This window comes from Lissotriton helveticus, chromosome 7 (genome assembly GCF_964261635.1).
Source record: "Lissotriton helveticus chromosome 7, aLisHel1.1, whole genome shotgun sequence".
Taxonomy (NCBI): Eukaryota; Metazoa; Chordata; class Amphibia; order Caudata; family Salamandridae; genus Lissotriton; species Lissotriton helveticus.
In genome coordinates, this window is record NC_136068.1 from 124,431,008 (window position 1) to 124,451,261 (window position 20,254).

The 20,254-nt window shown below is 48.1% G+C and overlaps 1 protein-coding gene across 3 annotated transcripts in view; it reads left to right on the plus strand.

The window, feature by feature from the left end:
* UCKL1 (uridine-cytidine kinase 1 like 1) overlaps nt 1–20,254 on the plus strand; it is a 283,720-nt gene that overhangs the window by 136,310 nt on the left and 127,156 nt on the right. For 2 of the 3 annotated variants that reach the window (XM_078651664.1, XM_078651665.1), the window contains exons 2-3: nt 1,975–2,165; nt 15,601–15,707. In XM_078651664.1, the coding sequence (XP_078507790.1) occupies nt 1,975–2,165; nt 15,601–15,707 (298 nt within the window). Of the gene's footprint in view, nt 1–1,974; nt 2,166–15,600; nt 15,708–20,254 lie in introns of those variants that run through there. The other variant, XM_078651666.1, reaches the window with a different exon arrangement.

A 20,254-nucleotide genomic window follows, 5' to 3' on the forward strand; every position in this document is an offset into this window, starting at 1 on the left:
GTTCGGTGAATACTTTTCTTGAATCTTACTAGTGTTTTCAAGTGTATTTGTATAGGGAAAGAAATTCGTGTTTGAACAGGATCGTTTATCTGACTTCTGTTTTGCATGCTTATCTAGTAGTTTTTGTAAGCCCTTCAGAATGCTTACTAGGGAGATATTATAGGAAGAGAAGCCTGGATTCCACTTATGTCTCGATTAAGGCCGAAGACGGCTGAAACACACGTGCAATTCTGTTTATTACCTAGCTACACCTTGGTGCAATAGAACAACACATTGTGAAATTTACTTCTAACATACCGACTCAATCTCTCTTCCTCCATCCCACCCTCTTTACTTCTCAAGCTTACATAGCACCGTGGCCCATTTATAGCTGCAACCGGTATAGTGTGCGTGATATCTAAGCCTTACACTGCATGGTCTGTGCACCTCGGGGGTTCAGGTCATGTTTGTTGTGTAAGTGACTGCACGTCCAGTTAGTTCACGGTTGATGCTGCACGCACACAACACATGGTACAACGGCTGGTGTGATTTGAATGTTGAGCACAGGCAGATAATAATACAGCTGAGTGGCATACAGCTGGACTGCGTGCATGAGCCATGTTCCGCTGCTGTATATGGTGGGAAATGTTTTCTGTATTTATGTGATACAAACACATGCACAAGCCAGTGTTCAACCAGAGACCCATTAGGTCTGTTTTTGCTGGCAGTGTCTAGCTATGATTTGCTGTAGTAAGTGATCGAAAAAAACACAACTTTCATTGAAAATCTTTGGCTGAGGGGCTTTGTTTCCCCGCCCAGTGGTTTGGGCACTGGTGCACCCACTCCTCAAACAAGTCAGTCTAACACCAGCCACTACTTTCCTGTTGTAGCACTCCGTTCCTCACCACTTCCCCCATATCTAGCATTCGTTTGCTATGAACCACTGGCTGCCCATCCCTGAAGACGTAGAGGGCCCTTGCAAGCAAGAGACCAGACTTGAGCCTGGGAGCTTTGTTGATGAGCAGGACCCTACAAGTGCTACTTTTATTTCCACTGCCCACATGTACACAGCAGAAATACCTGTAGTGAGAAATCCGTAATGGTGGCGGGGACGCAGCTCCTGAATGGTAAGAGTGCATCTTGGGGGGTATAAGTGAGAATGGTGGAAGGTGACTGGAGTGAGGGCAGCCCTCAATAATCCGAAGTATGCGTGGTCGGTGCATTGATGCCAAGAATGTGTTGAAAAAACATGTCCCATATACAAATACAAAAGGACATACTCCTGAACCTAAACGCCCACCCAATAAATTCTCTAATCGAGCCCTCTCTCTCAGGGACTCCCACATGACCATTTAGAAGATCACTCCCAGAAAATCCAGTTGGTCTCACCTTTGCAAGTGTCAACGTTCTGTGTGTGTGCAATAACAGCAGACCGCGCTTTACAAAAACTCTACATTAAGTCGTTAATTAAAGTATTTTTATGTTGTGTGCTCTTTTGTATTGCAATATTTACGAAATATAGGTAATAGAAGGAAATTACTGTTGGGAATGCTGCCCTGAGTACGTGCAAGGCACACCGCTACCACAGATGTGTGTACAACCTAGGAGGACTTTGGTGCACACAGTAGATTCTTTAGTTCAGTCGCTTCTCTTGCTTCGGTTATGTTATCAGTAAAGTAACTGTTGATGTTATATCTGATGTATTTGGACAAGTAATCAGCTATGACAGCGTCTGTAATGTGTACAGGTTCACAAGGAGTCCAGTGGGAGTAAAGGTGGCATAGTTAACGTAAATGGGGGGTTTGATACTGATCACCTAAATGTAATCACAAAATGTGTTTTGTTAATGAAATTTCTATGTTTTTCTACTAAGACTTTCTAAGTTGGAGGATTTTTTGTTTGTACAATTGGTCCTAGTTAAAGTCGGATCTCCTGCTCTGGAATTGCATTTTTTTAAAATTATTATTTTTTGTTTCTATCCTCCCATCTGCCCAGAAGTAACACAGGTTCCCGAGACCAGCTCCTCCCTGCCATGGGCCAGAATAAGGCACAGCGGAAGCGCACTACCAGCCAGTGCAAATCGGAGCCTCCACTGCTGCGCACTAGCAAGCGGACCATCTACACCGCAGGCAGACCACCGTGGTACAACGAACATGGCACCCAGTCCAAGGAGGCCTTCGTCATTGGTGAGACCCTTGAGCACAATCGAGAGTGGCCTCAATGAAATGACAGCACATTTTGTATCTGGAGTCCTCCTTGGTCCATAGCTTGAAACCTTGTAAGAGGAGCAGTGAATCGAGCTCAGACTCTTTGTCAGTGTCAGAGGGCACGGGGTCCACCAGCTATAAAAAGAATATAGGCGTTGTCACTTAAGGATCTCTACCCTTTGAATGATGTGATTAAGCAAGAAGTTGTTTGTGAGCGAATGAACCAAGTGGTCGGGCACATTCACGTGATTTGAGGTAGCATACCCGAGAAATAGGAGATAAATGACGACGGATCATGGCCTTACTCTGATGGTAATGTTGGTTTGTTGCCTGATATCGCAGCCTCAGAAGGTGCAATACCTGGGTAGCTATAAGGATCTTCAACTGGCAATGGAAAGTTGACAGTCTAGTGAGATTGGTGCAGAGAGATAGACTGCAAAAAAGTGATGGGGAGATTACTTGAATTGGAGTAGTAAATAGATGTAGATAGAATACACGTCATATAATTTAATTTTATGTATTTTAAGGCATACCAAATCATATATATATATATATATATATATATATATATAATATACATACATTAAAGATGTTAATATTATTTCCATTGCATTAAAGTTAAACCCTGATTGGGTCAAACGTTATCAACAGCCCTGTACAAAGGATTATTGTGCAAACAAAAATAGTCGCTGCAGGTTCGCAGCAGATAAATAAGATAAGTTAACACGTCCAGCAACTTGGATCTATGCTGCAATGATCTTTAATCAGTGATCAAATAATTAGTATCAGACCAACCTTGCAAACTTTTAATGTTTCCTTGCACAATCTCATCCCACAGTATTTCTCAGTCAAACGATTACACTGAAAATCAAAGTACAACAAATGTACAAAATACATGTATCTTTTTTTGCATTTTGCATCATAGGTTCAATTACCAATTTGATATCTCAAGATAAAAACGCCCGTCTTTGTAGTGTGTGCTAATCTCCTGCAGGGTGGAAAATAGCGCAAGGCTTTGTTTATATAAACCTCACCCACCAGGGTTGCTCCTAGGTGACATGCTTCATCATAGGGTTCCTCCTGTTCTGCTACAGAATGGGGCAAGCTACTACCTGGCGATTACACAGGAGCACTGAATGATATGTTCTAGACGGTGATGGAATAGAAGTAGGAGGGGTATTTATATACCCCTACCTAGCTGGTAGTAGAGCAAAGCTTTGACCCATCCTCCAGACGGTATGTTTAAAAAATGGGGAGAAAAATCGAAAGTATGGCTGTAATGGTCCTTCCTTTCTACAGGTCTACATGTTTCAAGCCATTCCAGGTGGCTTTTCTTCAGGACCAAGAACTAACTCCTTAATTCCACTCCTGATCCAATAATATAATTAATGCAAAGTGACATCACACAGTCTGCATGCTTATAAATTTACTTATCACCTACTTGGTGTTACTGTCTGTCAACCTGAAATATATAAGGAGAGAATTAGCCTGCTATAGGTTATGGCAGATACAAAGCTAACAGGTCACCTTAACCAGCTACATAGGTAAAGCGCGCTGTGCAAAATATTTCTAGACCCTTCCCTCTTTTATCCCTCCACTATTCCTTTTCAATCCAAATAACAGACTAACATGTCCACCACTCAAATTAAATGCATGTTTCCCTATACTAGTTCCCACTAATCCTGGTTGGGTTCAAGCATATCAACACCTCATCAGGAGTAGCAAGCTCTATATAAATGCGAACCTTTCTCCCTCTTCTATCCCGCCACTATCCTTCTCAATCCAAATAACTGACTAACATATCCACCACTCAAATTACTTTTATATTTTACAATACTAATTCACCACTAATCCTTAATGGGTTCTGGAGTAGTATGCTACTCACCGGAAAAGCGCTTCAACACCTCATCAGTGGTAGCAAGCGCTATATAATTGGAAATCTTTTCCCTCCTCTATCCATCCACTATCCTTCTCAATCCAAATAACTGACTAACATACCCACCATTCAAATAACTTTTATATTTCACTACACTAATGCACTACTAATCCTTTATGGGTTCCGGAGTAGTGTGCTACTCGCGGAAAAAGTGATTTTGCGCCTCATCTGGGGTAGTAAGCGCTAGATAAATGCAATTACAATACAATACACTAGAAAAGCTTTAAAAACTCCTCAAAGTGAATATTTCAGTGTAGGCTTAGAAAGGGATACTTGAGGTGTTTAGGTGAGTACATCTATTAGGAATAGTAATAATCCCTGTGATTTAAGCACACATTGCAAACAACACAGTTAACAATCCAAAAACAAATAAGAACTACACTACATACATCAATAAAGCATAGTTTTTGCTCCATAGGTCATCCGGTGGCAAGATGAGCTTGTAAGCGAGCGCATGGGTTGTGCGTCCTCGCTTCTGTGTTGCAGAGCACCTGACAACTAGTCCGTGCTATCTGAGTAAAAATGGTGGCTTCCGATGAAACCACTTTTCAGCCTTGATTATGTAAAATGGCACCACAGGTCAAGTAAGGTAATATTCATGCCCTGGTATAGTTCCTTTAGGTCATTCAACTGAGGGAACGCATTGATGAAATGAGCACGTCATAGCTGATTTTTGTTCTCATGGCAGGACAAATTCTTTACAAGCTCAATTTGGATTGCCCTGAAATGCTTAAATACCCAAAGAGTGTGACTACAGGCTCGCTTTGCCACCCAAAGCCCTATGGAGCAAAATGTTTGCTGTTTTAATATATGTAGTTTCTTCCTTAGGCGTTTTTGTATTGTTAAGTGTGTTGTTTGCAATGTGTGTCAAATAATGGGGATTATCACTATTCCTCATAGATGTTCTCACCTAAACACCTCATTAAGCATCCCTTTCTAAGCCTACACTGACTTATATTCACTTTGAGGCGTTTTTAAAGCTTCTTTGCACAGGCGCTCTACCTATGTAGCTGGTTAAGGTGTCCTATTACCTTTGTATCTACCATACCCTATGGCAGGCTAATTCCCTCCTTATATATTGCAGGTTGTATATTTATAAGTATACAGAGTGTGTGAAGTCACTTTGTGTCAATTATATTATTGGACCAGGATTGGAATCAAGGTGTTAGTTCCTAGGTCCTGAAGATAGCTAACGATTAATGGCTTGAAACATGTAGGCCTGTAGAAAAGTAGGGTCATTACATCCATATTTTCTATTTTTCTCCCCATTTTTTAACCATATGTCTGGAGGATGGGTTAAAGATATGCTCTCCTACCAAGTGCTATTCTATCACCATCTAGATTCTAGAGCATACCATTCAGTGCTCTCACGTAATTCGCAGGTAGTGTCACACTCCGTTCCGTAGTGGTGGGTGCGGGAGGAAAGCAATGAGGAAGCATGCCATCAAGGGGCAACCCTGATGGGTGACGGTTATATAAAAAAGCCTTGCATTTGTTTCCACCCTGCAGTAGTTTAGCATACTCTGCAAAGATGGGCTCCTTTTTCTTAAGATATATGCAACTAGGAAGACGAGCCACTCTGGGATACTCCTCTTATCTCCCCCTTTTTTTGCTATAGCAATTGCCACTTTACCATTTTTTGCTGAACTATTCATTGTTAATGTCCCCAGCCTGTATCATTCATAGAGTGCATGGGGAAGTAGTTTTATTGGCCATTTGAGTTACGGTTCGTAACTATCTGCCTTTTAGAAATTGAAAATAGGTACGAACTAGGGCAGAATTTAACATTTCTTTCTGGTTGCAGAGTTGTATCGTATCCTAATAACAGGTATTCAGTGGGGATCTATTTAGTGATTACCTCGCTCTTAAACCACATTTGTGTTAGACCAATCAGGATATCACTTCTATATATCTTTCAGGGCAGAAGTGAACATCATCAGAATTGTAAACACACTGGGGAGCTTTCTGAATGAATTTGGAGGCTGGTTTGACCACTGACTATCAGGTTTCTAGGCCACTGGATGTGCCTTATCCACACCTCGTCACGAGGGAACGTTATTACCAAGTAATTTATAAAGTATTGAAAAATCAGTGGGTTGAAGTACATCCCTGTTGCTTCCCTTTTTTATTTCGTCTTTTTTTTATTTGCACGAACTTAATCTGAGCCGGTGGTTATCCCTCTGGACTGCATTCCAGTTCATCATGTTTTAGCTAATTTGTGCCTTTACGAACTGGGAACAACCATATGGAAATCAGTCTTGGCTGGCCTTCATGGGACGAGTTAGATGGACCTATCAGGGCCAGTCCCTTGTAAACAAGATATAAGCAAACCCAAACTTATTTTGGCCTCCTGGAGCCTTGCTAAGGAGGTGCAGCTGTAGGCTAGGGGCACAGCAAGTTTGAGATTCACATCTGGGCATCCTCGTCCTGCTTAGGGAAGACAGACACACTTAGCACATAATATGGTGGGGAAAGCGCTTTGAAGCCCTGTTTGCCAGTAGCTGAGATTTTTTCAAGCGTCACACCCATCACTTGTGTTTCTCAGTGTAACACCCTAAGTGCGAAGGACATGGGCTAAGTTCTCTGTGCCACAGGCCTCAAGCACACCTCACTGTTTAGACTCGACACTGTCAAGGAGTGCTTGTGTGCAGGACCAACTCTGATTTGCATATGGCTAGTGCCTGTCTGTAGTGGCTGCATGGGCAGAAAACGTTGGAGGTGAGAGCGACCTGAGTAAATGCCAGGGACTTAGACTTTTGCAGACAATCCTTCCATCACGCATGGTCAGCGACTAGCTGCCGCCCCCCCCCCGATCCGGCACCCAACACCAAGGAACGTGGACACGAGACGTGTTTACTCTTTGGAAGGCGGGCGCTAGTCGCCCGGCCGTATTTATTAAAGTATGAAATTAAAAAGGGTTTTAATTGCATAATCAACAATGAAATACAAAAATCAGCAGGACATTCAGTTATACAATCGTAATCAACAAGTTTGAGAGCCTGACCTTAACAAAACTCTAATACAAGTTTTTCCTAGCTTAACTAAACATCCTATCTTGATTTTTGTACATTTCTGGCCATATGGCAGGGTCACTACCGGTGTCAGGTCCTACAAGCGGCGCCTTCCCCTTAGAAGTGCGCATGCGCAGTGTTACCCCGGGAATTGCCCGGTCTACGCCCCAAACTCCATTTACCCACTAAAGGAGGGCCCTTACTCTGCGCCGATGGCGTCATGAGTCCACGCGCGCGGGGTGGCTACCAGCCTAAGGAAAGCGTGAACTACTCCTACCCGCGCTCCTTTGCATATTACCTTGCCCCTGGAGTACTGGGAGTGGCCCGCAGGCTCCTCCCCCTGGGCGGGAACCTCCATAGGATGATGCCCGCCCCCTCAGACCTCAAATATGTGCTCACCGATAATGACCTTACCGCATGCCCCATACCTAATAAATACGACGACCTATGGAAAAAAGTCTAAAGGACAACTACACTGGCTAATAAATAACAGTATCCACGCATAGCTAAAGGGGAAAAAAGGCCTAACGATACATGGCATAAAATTACAATTCGGTTCACGCATGTTGCTCATAATCACCATAACTACGTATATCTACAAAGGGAAAAAAGGCCTAAAGACACATATCTTCAAATATAGTTCACTTCACACATCATTTTTCTACAAAGGGAAAAAAGTCCTGACAACAGATCACAAAATACCACAACAACCTACTCTCTCCCGCGGTCTATACCTATGAAACTTACCATTAGACCGGACATACGCTGCTTAAACTTTGTACCAAGGGATGGTGGGTGGGAAACAAAGAGGCCCCGAACGCGGGGCACAACGTTCAGCGAGGGAGCGTCCAGGGACAAGGAAGTCTCCTGGGCGCTCCCTACCTCTTATTCCCGAGGGGCCGGGTGGCCCCTCCTCACGCCCGCCCCCCCCGACCCGGAACCAGTCCATTGATTCCGGGTCAGGAGGGGCGCCGGCCAATCGGCGGTGGGCCGCGCCCCCAGGGCACGCCCCCACCGTCGAAAGACCCGAGGGGAGGGGGGTGAGGCGGTCGCCGCGCCGCCATGCGTGCGGGGGGGCCGAGGGCCCCCCCTTTTCACATGGTCAGCGACTAGCTGCCGCCCCCCCCCCGATCCGGCACCCAACACCAAGGAACGTGGACACGAGACGTGTTTACTCTTTGGAAGGCGGGCGCTAGTCGCCCGGCCGTATTTATTAAAGTATGAAATTAAAAAGGGTTTTAATTGCATAATCAACAATGAAATACAAAAATCAGCAGGACATTCAGTTATACAATCGTAATCAACAAGTTTGAGAGCCTGACCTTAACAAAACTCTAATACAAGTTTTTCCTAGCTTAACTAAACATCCTATCTTGATTTTTGTACATTTCTGGCCATATGGCAGGGTCACTACCGGTGTCAGGTCCTACAAGCGGCGCCTTCCCCTTAGAAGTGCGCATGCGCAGTGTTACCCCGGGAATTGCCCGGTCTACGCCCCAAACTCCATTTACCCACTAAAGGAGGGCCCTTACTCTGCGCCGATGGCGTCATGAGTCCACGCGCGCGGGGTGGCTACCAGCCTAAGGAAAGCGTGAACTACTCCTACCCGCGCTCCTTTGCATATTACCTTGCCCCTGGAGTACTGGGAGTGGCCCGCAGGCTCCTCCCCCTGGGCGGGAACCTCCATAGGATGATGCCCGCCCCCTCAGACCTCAAATATGTGCTCACCGATAATGACCTTACCGCCACAGGCCAGTATTGTTAACCGACGATCTGGCCTCCCCCTGTAGCCCCTATCTAAGGACACATCCTCCTACCCCAGCCCTCCAGCCAAGCCCAGATATTGTCAGCCCATAGGACATTACCCTCTTCTGTCAGATGAACCCCGTCCCTCAAGTAATACTTTTGACCCCAGATGCACCCATGAGGTATTGACTGTAACACGGGGGTTCGGAACAACCTATCCAGACGTGTGTTGATCCTCTTTACCGAGTGATTCAAAGCCCTGACTGAATCGCCCCCCCGCCACTGAAGTCGAGGTATTAGTTGTGACCATACTAGTGTGCACCCGGGGCAGGTCCTAGCTATCCAACCCGCTGTTGAGATAATCTCCTCAATCAAGGTGCGCCTGCCCAGTGTTGCCAAATCGTTCTCCCCAAGGTGAAGTATCACCACTGACGGTGGAGCCCGCTGGCGTGCCAACAGCCCTTGGAAGAATCCCCTAAACTCGTGAAGACACAACCCTCCTCTGCCAAAGAACGTGATATTCAGCCCTAGTTGTGCCGCCCTTTCCTTCTTGTCACCTGACAGGAAAACACATTCCGCTCGCTTAACATATGAATGACCAACAATCCAGACATCGTTCTTCGTTGTTTCCTGGTCGCCGCTCCGTGCCGATGAATATTGGCGGTGCCCGACGACAAATTCCTCCCCTGCGTAACAGGTCTGAGAAACTGTAAGAGAGCGGAAAAGAGACCAAGCGTGAGTGACAGGTAATCATAGCATGTCAATCCGCACATAACGTTTATAGCAGTCTGACGACCACCTCCCAATTGTCTTCACTCTGTCCACTGGGAGGCCCCCCGCCACCGCCTCAGTTGCTGCCCCAATCCTGAAAGAATGAGATCCAAAATCTCTAGGGTCAAGACCCGCTTTTGTAACCCCAATTTCGAACACTCTCCTGAATTGATACCTGGTCAAGGGGCTCCCGTCGGCGTGACAGAGCAACGCCCTACCTACTGAACCGACCAATAATCCCATGAGTGTTTCCACGTGCCTCACCGGGCAGCACGGGTTGGCGGGGGCCCGTTGCAGAACTATGGTGTGACCCCTAGCTTCTTGATCGGTCTTTGATTTCTGGATAATCACCCACATGGTGTCACCCCTTATCGTCACCCCAGCCTTCTGCAAGCCACCTAGTATGTCAGCCTTAGATCCTGCAACAAGTTCACTAATTCTCAGCGCCCCATAAAATGCCAGGGAGAATGCCGCCCTAAAAAGAAGCACTTCCCACTCTGAGTTACAAACAATCTCCAGCGTGCCCAGTAAGGCTGTTAGCCGGGCCAACCCCATGGGCTTCCTTTTGTCCTTCTGGTGTCCTTGAATACGGCGCCATCCCCTTAAAGCCTTGCGTATCATAAAGGTATTGGTGGGATCCCGAAAGCCCCTAGCTTGAGCGAAGAATGACACTGCTGCCCTATGTCTGGTTGCCGCTGCTACTGAGCGCCCCTCTTTGTGCATCCATTCTAAATAGGCTGCAAACCCATCCTCCTTTGCCCAAAGCACTTCCCACTGTGGCCCCAAAAAGGAACAATAAGACAGAAACGCCCCTTCGTAAGCCGTCTTGGTCCTGGGGGCTAGGCTAGCGACCACGAGGTCTTGTAATCTGGGGCACCAATCTGCCAAAGTACTGCTGGGAAGTGTGCTGGCGAGGGGTCTGCTGTGGGGAGATGTTCCCTGAAAACCTGCATTTTGAAGCGAGAAAGGGCGTCAGCAGCATTGTTTAAAACACCAGGGACATGTTTGGCTCTAAAATTAGCATTCAGTTTAAGGCAACGCAGAACAATTTCTTTGATCAAACGAAGTATGAAAGGACACCGCGCCCCCTGCTGATTGATACAGTCCACCACTGTCATGTTATCTGACCAAAACACCACTGATCGGTTACATAGGTGTTCTGGCCAAACCATCAGTGCCACCCATATTGGAAAAAGCTCCAGGAAGCCAATGTTGCCGAGCAAACCCCATGTGTTCCATTCTCCTGGCCATTGTTGAGCGACCCACCTATTCCCTAGGATGGCACCAAAGCCCACACTACCGGCCGCGTCGGTCCATAGTCCTAACTCCGCTGATGTAGTGAGCGGGCCGGGCCAGACCACCCTACCGTTAAAATCCTCCAGGAATGCCATCCAAATAAGCATATCCTGGCGAATTTCAGCCGATAGGCGCGTGCGGTGGTGCTTTTCCCTCAGCCCCTGCATCGCGTGCGCGATGGAGCGAGAGAAGGGGCGAGCCATTGGGATGATTCTTAGTGCGAAATTCAGTTGCCCTACCACCTCCTGTAATTGCTGCAAAGTGACCTTCTCCTTCCGGAGGCATAACTGTAGCGACGTCTTGAATTTGCGCACCTTGTCCTTAGGTAGTCTAAAACATTTCTCCATTGAGTTTATCTCGATGCCCAGAAATTCCAAGCAGGTGGTCGGGCCCACCGTCTTCCCAGGCGCAAGCGGGACCCCAAAAGCCTGCATGAGCACGCAAAACTCCTGCAATGCCAGTGCGCACTCCTGAGAACCCGCTGTACCGAGGAAGAGGAAATCATCTAAGTAATGCATGACTCTTTGATGGCCTGTCACCTGTCTCATGGCCCATTCCAGAAATGAACTAAACATCTCAAAGTAGGCGCAAGAAATAGAACAACCCATAGGCATGCATTTGTCCATGTAGAACCTATCCCTAAAGGTGAAACCTAAAAGATGTTGGTCCGCCGGGTGGACTGGGAGGAGGCGGAAGGCGGACTCTATGTCTGATTTCGCCATCAGCGCCCCGGGTCCCGTGGCCTGCAATAAGGTCACAGCCTGATCAAAAGAGGCGTACTTAACACTACAGATCCCTTCGTCAATGGCATCATTCAGTGAGGCCCCCTTTGGCGCTGATAGGTTATGAATCAATCTGAATTGCCCCTTCTCTTTCTTGGGGACAACTCCCAGTGGGGAACACACAAAATTGTGTACTGGCACTGCAGAAAAAGGGCCAGATATCCTGCCTAAGGAAAGCTCCTTGTCAATTTTGGCGGCCACAACAGCCGGATTGTGTGTGACTGATAATTGATTCCTACAGTGCGCACTGCCTGTGTATCCCCCGGCCGGGATCCTAAAACCTTTGGAAAAACCTTCCTGCAGTAGGGTGGCTGCTTTGTGGTCAGGGTATCTGTTCAAGAATGGAATCATTGCCACCACGTCCACAGGAGTGGGGGGGCGTGACGTGTCTGACTTAAAGTGGCCTTCCCCTACCCCTCTGCCCCGTGTTACCTTGCTTGGACCTACAGGTAGATTCTGGGTGAGAGGGGTGCCCACAGGAGGCACATGCATGCCTAAACTTACACGCGGCCCTTGTGCAGGTACGCTTATTAAAATCCCAGCACACCCCTTTCTTTTCTGGCCCACCTGCCCTAAATTTCCCAGGCACTTCACTCGTTTGGGGGGGCCGAAAGGGCTGCTGCGGTCTAGTGAACACCCTGCCCGCACCGAACTGAGGGGGAGGTGCAGTGTCAGAGAACTGTTTGTGCCAGGCCATGGAGTCTACCGTGTCCCATGGTAATGCTCTATTGAATTCCAACGCCTTCCTAAAATTTACATCATAACCCTTCCATGCTTCCCCAGAATACTGTTGACTCCACCCCACAATCCTGCTCGAGTAGCAAGCCAATGCAGCCTGCAGATCTGGAGGACGCTCAGCCTTAACTGCAGTGAAAACGGCCCATGCTTGCATCCAATTATTGAGATTTTCCTCAACCCTGAATCTAGTACACTGCGCCCTCCATTCACTTGGGAGCATCCACTCTTTCAGTGCTTTTGCCTGCTCCATTTCCCTATTATCCAATAATAAAGAATAAATGTACACGTATTTATCAGCCCAAATCATTTCTTTAACCGCTAAAGACACATGTTGTGCTAGATTTTCGCTCCTAGAAGGTACTACACCGTCCCCCAAGAGTGGCAATGCCACTTCCTTACCAAGTGCGGGCACCATGAGCGGCTGCCCTTGTACTCCGTCCAGCTGGGGAACACTTGGACCTGCAAGGGGAGAAGAAATTGGCACTGCAACACTGTCGGCTCTCGGTGCCGATCTGATTTTTTCCACGAACCTTGCCGCCTCTGCCGCATGGTCTGCAGAATTCGGGAAGGCTCCCCCTTTTTGGAGCCATGGCATCATGGCCGTTAACTGAGCTACCAATTCGGGCGGCATTGAGTCTACGTTACCCCCCGGGACAACAGGTACCACTGGGGTTATGCCCAATGGTCCTGGCACAGCTGGCGGGGCGGGCGCCGGGTGTGGCCCGCCTGCACCCGGGATTGTGGGCACCGGTGCAGGAGCAGACCCAGCGTCTACTGGTTGACCTGTCGGCACCGGCACCACAGGGGCAATGGGTGTAGGCACATGCGGGGGTGGGACCGCCGCGGGCGGTGCGGCGGGTAACGGATCCACTGGGCCTGGGGTGGGGACCGCCTCCTTGGGCCGTTTGGACCTAGGTTTCCCTTGCGGGGTGACAAATTCCCCTCTCGGCACTGGTGCCACCCTCTTGCGGATCGGTCTCCCGGACGGGCCCGGTGCCTCGCCCTCTCTATCCTCCAACCGAGCTTCCCGCTCCTTAATTTGTCCTAGCTGTTGCTTAATGTCGCTCATCTCCCGCATCATAGCCCGCATCATAGCCTCCATGTTGGACCCCCTTTTTCCACCCCTTGGACCTGGCATGACGCTAAACCCAAAAACACCCGCTGCCTACTTAGTTCCCAACAGGTCAGCTGTGTGTACCTTTCAGATGGAGGGTCACCAGGGGGCTTTCAGCACCATGCAACGGCGACCGCAACACTAGCGGCTTGTCCGCTTATGTAAGGGGGTGAGTAAACCTAATGTAGACCCACCCGGCGGCCACCAGGAGCGATGAATGCTAGCCCCCCGTACCCCTCTTACCGACCAGTCACTCGTCCTCGCCTGCGATAATGATCTGCGGCCCCTGCTCACACCACTTTGCGTGCTGGATGCTCTTCCGTCCTGTCCGCTAGTCCAATTTCCTGGAATTAAAACTTGTGTTATTACCGTGTATAAGCGACCTTTAAATTAACACTCCGTCCAAGGCCAGGACAAATCTGGACCCGTATCTGCACTTACTCCCCAGAAATGTAAGGATATGACAATAAATCACTTATTAATCGAAATTACAATAATACATTAGTGAAAACCTTTCAAAATTGTCACCTCGTTTTCAAGAAAATTGCACCCTCTGTGACACCTCCAGTCCCCTGAATTACAAATAAACACTGCAGTGTAGCGTGAAAATAATTACATAGATGTACTGTGCAATGACATTAATAATCAATCACTTAATAACTAACAATAACCTTGTTAGCAATGGTCCCTTGTTTCACCATGCAATTGTACACCTTGTGTCACCGGATGAACAACAAATTAGCTTAATCATCAATGTAATGCAGCCGTGGAAAACAGTTTCTTCCTACAATTATAAACTTTCACCGGGGGTCTCCCATCCAGGTGCTGCCCTGGTCGACCCTGCTTAGCTGCAAGCGAGACGCTTGTGTTCCGCTGGAACAACCTCTCCGCTCCGACTCGCCGAGGCGGGAAAACCCTTGTGTGTACCGCGTTACCTATGCGGTTTAAATTTGAGTCCCGGAGCACACCTTCGAAATACAAAATTAGCAGGGCGGCCCCTCGTGAGCTGGCCCGCTGCTTAATTGGTTACAGAATGCCCACCCCGGCTTCTTTCGCCGTTCTTCTGGGAGCGCGCCAAAATTCCTTGCTAAAACAATGGGGGCGCCTTGATAACGTATTCCTGGCCGCCCTTCGGCACGCACTCCGCCCGTCCCCCTCCGACCTGGCCAGCGAGCTACCACTGCCCCTACCCGATACCTCAATGAAACACGCTTCCTCCACCGCACGAGCGCGCCGCAGTACCGGCCCTGCGTGACGACCTCGCAGGATCCAAAAGCCCCGAGTCTCCGCAGACCACGATCGGTGAGGCGACGCACTGTGTCTCTCTCCGCGGCCTGAAGCAGTCCGTTCTATCCACAAGCGATCGGCTTTTGAACCTGAAAAAGAAACGGGGAGAAAATTATAAAACAAAGAGGCCCCGAACGCGGGGCACAACGTTCAGCGAGGGAGCGTCCAGGGACAAGGAAGTCTCCTGGGCGCTCCCTACCTCTTATTCCCGAGGGGCCGGGTGGCCCCTCCTCACGCCCGCCCCCCCCGACCCGGAACCAGTCCATTGATTCCGGGTCAGGAGGGGCGCCGGCCAATCGGCGGTGGGCCGCGCCCCCAGGGCACGCCCCCACCGTCGAAAGACCCGAGGGGAGGGGGGTGAGGCGGTCGCCGCGCCGCCATGCGTGCGGGGGGGCCGAGGGCCCCCCCTTTTCATTTGTGTGGCAGTGTAGAGACAGAATGTCTATAGAGAATGGATGTGTGGCTGCTGCTAGAACTTAGTGGGGTATGCTGCTGTGGTATTCTTGGCTGTGCTCCTGAGAGACTGAGGGTGGAGTGCTCTGTTGCCATCCTCTGACCTCAGAGGCCGACTGAACACACCCACTTGTCAGTGCCCCCCATCTCCCAAAAAAAGACGAGGGCTTTGCAAATAAATGTATACGCTGGAAACAAGATGCCAAAAATGCTGCATTGAGGGAAACATGGCACGTTCACTGTCACAAACTTGTCTTTTTTGGTTCTTTTATGCCCTCAGGGCTGGGAGGTGGGAGTGCTTCTGGAAAGACTACAGTGGCCAGAATGATTATTGAGGCACTTGACGTACCCTGGGTTGTACTGCTGTCGATGGACTCCTTCTATAAGGTGAGCTTCGGGGGGGGAGGGGCGCTCAGTTGGCCATCGTTTCCTGCTGCAGGGTGTGCCTTGGGGGTGATTTAGGTGGAGGGTGGGATGCTCTGTCTTTGGACCCATTCTATAAGGTGTTCTTCATGAGGGGGGTTGTGGTGCTTCTGTCATTGGGTTCCTGCTCTAAAGGAAGTGATATCTGTGGTATTGTCCTTGGGCTCTTGCTATAAGGTGGACTACAGGAGTGATGAGTGGGGTGCCGCAGTCCGTGTATTCCTGCTATAGGTGTGCTTGGAGGTGTGAAATTGGGTGGGGCTGGGTGCTGCTATCTATGTACCCATTCTACTAGGTCAGCCAGAGGCAAGGTGTGCTGGCAGGGTGTATGGAGTGTAGTGGAGTGTGGCAGCTTCTTAGGATACCTGTGAGCGGGATTGGCGTGTGGGGCGGGGTTGTTGTCCATAAACCTTTGCAACAATTTGTGCCTGCAAGGGTGCTGGGCACCCTTTTGCTGTTCATAAATTCTATCTAGAGGAGTAAGCTGGGTGATTGGGTGATGGATGTGCTACACTTCAGGGAGGACTCTTTCAAGTTGTTCTTGATAGGCTAACTTGGGGCGGGGGGGATCATGGTGATGCTGCTGTTTATTGTGGATCGGCGTTATGAGGGGCCTCAAAGTGCTGCTATCCAGGTACCTTGGCTATGAGGTGAGGTTGAAGGAGGAGTTAAGGTGTCAGTAGGGCAAGGTGGTGTGTTGTCCTTGCATTTCCGCAGTGTGAGACTGGAGGGTATGGGTATCAGGGGGGTGTACAGGAGGGGCTCTGTTCATGGATTTCTTGCAAGCTGTGTAAGTGGAAAGGCAAAGGAAGTTCTGGGCAGGAGGGACTAGAAGTATGTAAGAGAATAAGGGCACAATACATATGGTCCGTGCGGGGAATGGGACAGCAGTACAGTGGAAACAGCACTGGCAATCTCCATTCCCGTCTTTCTTGATGGCAACATTGGGCACTCTGTTACCTCTTTTCTTTCTGACGGCGCAGTTGATGCACTAGTGCGTTTACCCATACTGCCCTTTTTGATGTAGCGTATCTGTGCCCCCTTTTTTTATGGTAGTGGTTTAGAGTCTTTCTGCTCTCCTCTCTCGATGGCAGTGCTCTTAGTACGGTGCTAGATATCTTAGCTCCACCTTTCTCGCTGGCAGTGTTGCATAGCTCTTCCCACGTTCCTCTTCGTAGTGTTGTTGATCTGGGGCTTTAATCCCTGTCTGACAAAAGGAGTGCTATAACTCTCTTCCATCTTTCAAGAAGGAAGTGATGTTGGTGTATTGCAGGGATAGGTAGTTGTGGGAGTAGGTTGAGGGAGCTGCATTTACCATCTTGCGGTTTTAATGTTGAGTTTTACCTCGCTGTCAAAGTGGACTGTGATGTGCAGATGAGGGTGAACATCATGATGTTTGGAAGAGAAAAGGCTCAGTGAAATGGGGAAAGGATGTTTTTAAGGCTCAGGACACGGGGATTAAAGAATCTCTTTTGGCTATAACATTTAATAATGTCTTACAAGATCGATGAGGTGGTTGTGACAAGATCTGAGATTTTGATGAGTGATGTTTGAGCGATCTTTTTGTGAACTGATATTGCACAGGGGTGCACAGTGCACTGGTCTTTTCTGTAAAAAATAATTGGCGAGTTGATCAAAGATGGCCATTATGAGTGGCATAATTCAGAGGGTCACTAGAAGTGACGGTGGTTATTCTTTGGCCCCCATTGGTACAACAGGAATTGACACCACCCTGGGTTCGACTTCAATCGGTGTAGGATTTATAAGCTGTGTTCAAAATGTTAGGCTTGATTGCATTACCAATGTGTGAGATACAACCAGTACTACACTAGCTGATGTGGGTTCGAAATTAGCTGTAGGACTGCCGTCCTAGGTGTCTTAGTCACAAGATGGGTTTATAGGAGCTGACTAAACTGCGATGTTTGGGGATGTCAGAACTTCTGTTGTTCTTTGCTGTTTATCTGGCTCTTTGATCATTTCTGTTGTCAGGGTGGAGGTACACAGTATCGGGGAGCTTCCATGTAATTGGGCAAAGGGCTACAAATAGAAGAGACATTTTTCTATTATTGGGACCGTCCTCTGCACCTCTTCACAGGCTCCCCTTTTCTTGCCTTTGCATGTCTCTTCTTTTATTTGCAGGCATTTTATAAGGCGCACGTAAATGGAATGATATAAATTAGGAGAGATTGTTCTTGATTTTCCTCTTAAATTTGAAGAAACCATTAGACTATCCAGGGCTTTTGGTAGACTATTCTACCACTGACCACCCAGCACATGAATGTATTCACCTACACTAAAAGTCTTCTTAAAAGTAATGCAAGGTCCTTCTCCAGCATTGGATCTTACATATATTCACATGCTTGAATCATTCCCCGTCATCAGGCTGGGAATCCCTGATAATCTTAAATAGTAGTAAACAGTGTTAACAATTACCATAGCCCTTAACAACAGTGTTTGTTCAATAGCACATCCACCTCATTTGTAGCAACCCAAAGTTCAGCCAGTAAGGTGTAAGTACTAGCTCGCCTGCTCCGCCTAGAGACCACCATAGCTCAGTTTTCCGTTGCACATCGTGTGAGGGAGTCTCCAGGCAGATCTCTCCTCTAACCTCTCAACATGATCCTGCCATGTCTTCAGCTTTCATCCTACTGTAAGTTGTTTTTAGGGAACATTCTTCATTCTCTGTATCAGGGAGAACTTTTCAGTTTCCAAGTTTCAATATGGCTGAGGGATAGAAGAAATCTCTTTTTAAGACTTTCGCTACCTCTGGCCTGAAAAATGCCTTTTCTGATGACCGTCATGACAAATGTCTTTATTGCCTTTACCCTAAGCAGAAGCCATCACGCCGCAATATTTATAATAGTTTTGATACAGAAACTTTCAAGGACAAAGAAAGGAGATTGCCTCTTTATTTATTGGAGGAAATGAAATACCCTTCTTTTAACCCCTTGCTTTCTCCCGTCGGCCAAGGCCAATGGCAGACTGTGCCCCGCCCACCCTTTAGAACGCCCGCACCGCGGCGGAAAAACCGCAGCGGTTAAGGCGTTAAGGGGGATGTTCCATCGTCCGGGGATGATTCAATGAAAAGTGCACCTCCAAGCACTTCCACAAAGGTGGTGCAAAAGAGTAACCTTGTGGATTTTCCTGAGTTGGATCTACAACCTAAAGTGCCTGCTACCATCTGTACACATAAAGGCACCGGGGTTTCATCATAGAAAAGCTCAAAACACATAATGAACGCAAGTCTGCAAAAAAAATATTTCTCTGAGCTTTCAAACTGACTTACTGCCTGTTAGTGACTTCACCGTCGTCCATGACAGAGAAAGGTCCACGGAGAAAGACCCATGTCATCATGACATCATGGTTGACAAGGAAGGGTGCATGCGACACCGTCTTAGCTGACATAATCAACGTCTACGACCACACTATCTTCAACAGATCTAGACCGGTAGGATCATAAAGAAATACAGTAACCAGGAGAGTGCGGCCATTTTAAAGATGGCAATACATCATGCCACTGATAGAAGAAGCGTCGCACAAGAGTCAGTATACGCCCTAAGTGCTCAGACTGATCTCCCATCAAGTAGGTAGGACAGTTCATGGAGTATCTTAACCCCTAGGCCTTGGGGCTCCCATTATAGCAGCATTAGGCCCTTAGTTGGAGCACAATGCGCCAGCCCTGGGAATAGTCTGGACTTCTGCCAGTTGACTCTTAGTCCTAATAATGACTCAAAGTCCTCTAACAGCCGTACGGCCCAGGTAAGGTCCATAATCGTGTTTCGGAGGAATATTAGGAGGTAATTTGCATACAGAGCAATAAACTGCTGCTGCCCCCCTACCATCAAGCTCTCGTAATGGTCACCAGATCTGGCATAGGCGTCCAACTGCTCCATCGCCAAAACGAAGAGCAGCGGTGACAGGGGCCACACTGCCTCGTTCCCCTGCCCGCCATATAGCTCTCAGAGATGGCACAACCAGTTTTGACTCTTGCTGTGGGGTCCGTTTATAGAGTCTGGGGTCCAGTCTATGAATCCACTTCTCGGTCCCAGGTTGTCCATCAAATCATAGAAAAAGTCCCACTCTAAGCTTTCAAAGGCTTTCTCTATAGCTACAGCAAAGATTGCGTGCCAGTCTGGTCTCGCTCTACATGGGCCATGATCATGTACTTCCTGTAGTAATAACATCTGAGCTCCTCAACTTTCTCTGCAAGCCTCTCCTTGGTGTCAAGCAGTGTTTGTTGTAGGGCAGGGTGGTCAGGCCTGCATTTCTCTACATCCCTTAATTTCGCCTCTGCAGTTTCAGCTTTGGCTACCAGCGTGCGCCTGACACCCACAGTTTCTGCTATGCACTTTCCTCTGATCATTGCTTTGAAGGCGTCCCACTCTGCTTGCGGGGAGGATGCTGTATCAGTGTTAACCTTGAAGTATTGTTGTATGGAGTCCCTGAGCAAAGAGGCCCTGCATAAGTAGCGACACTCGTGCTCCCATTCTGCGTAGGGGTGATTTGAAACC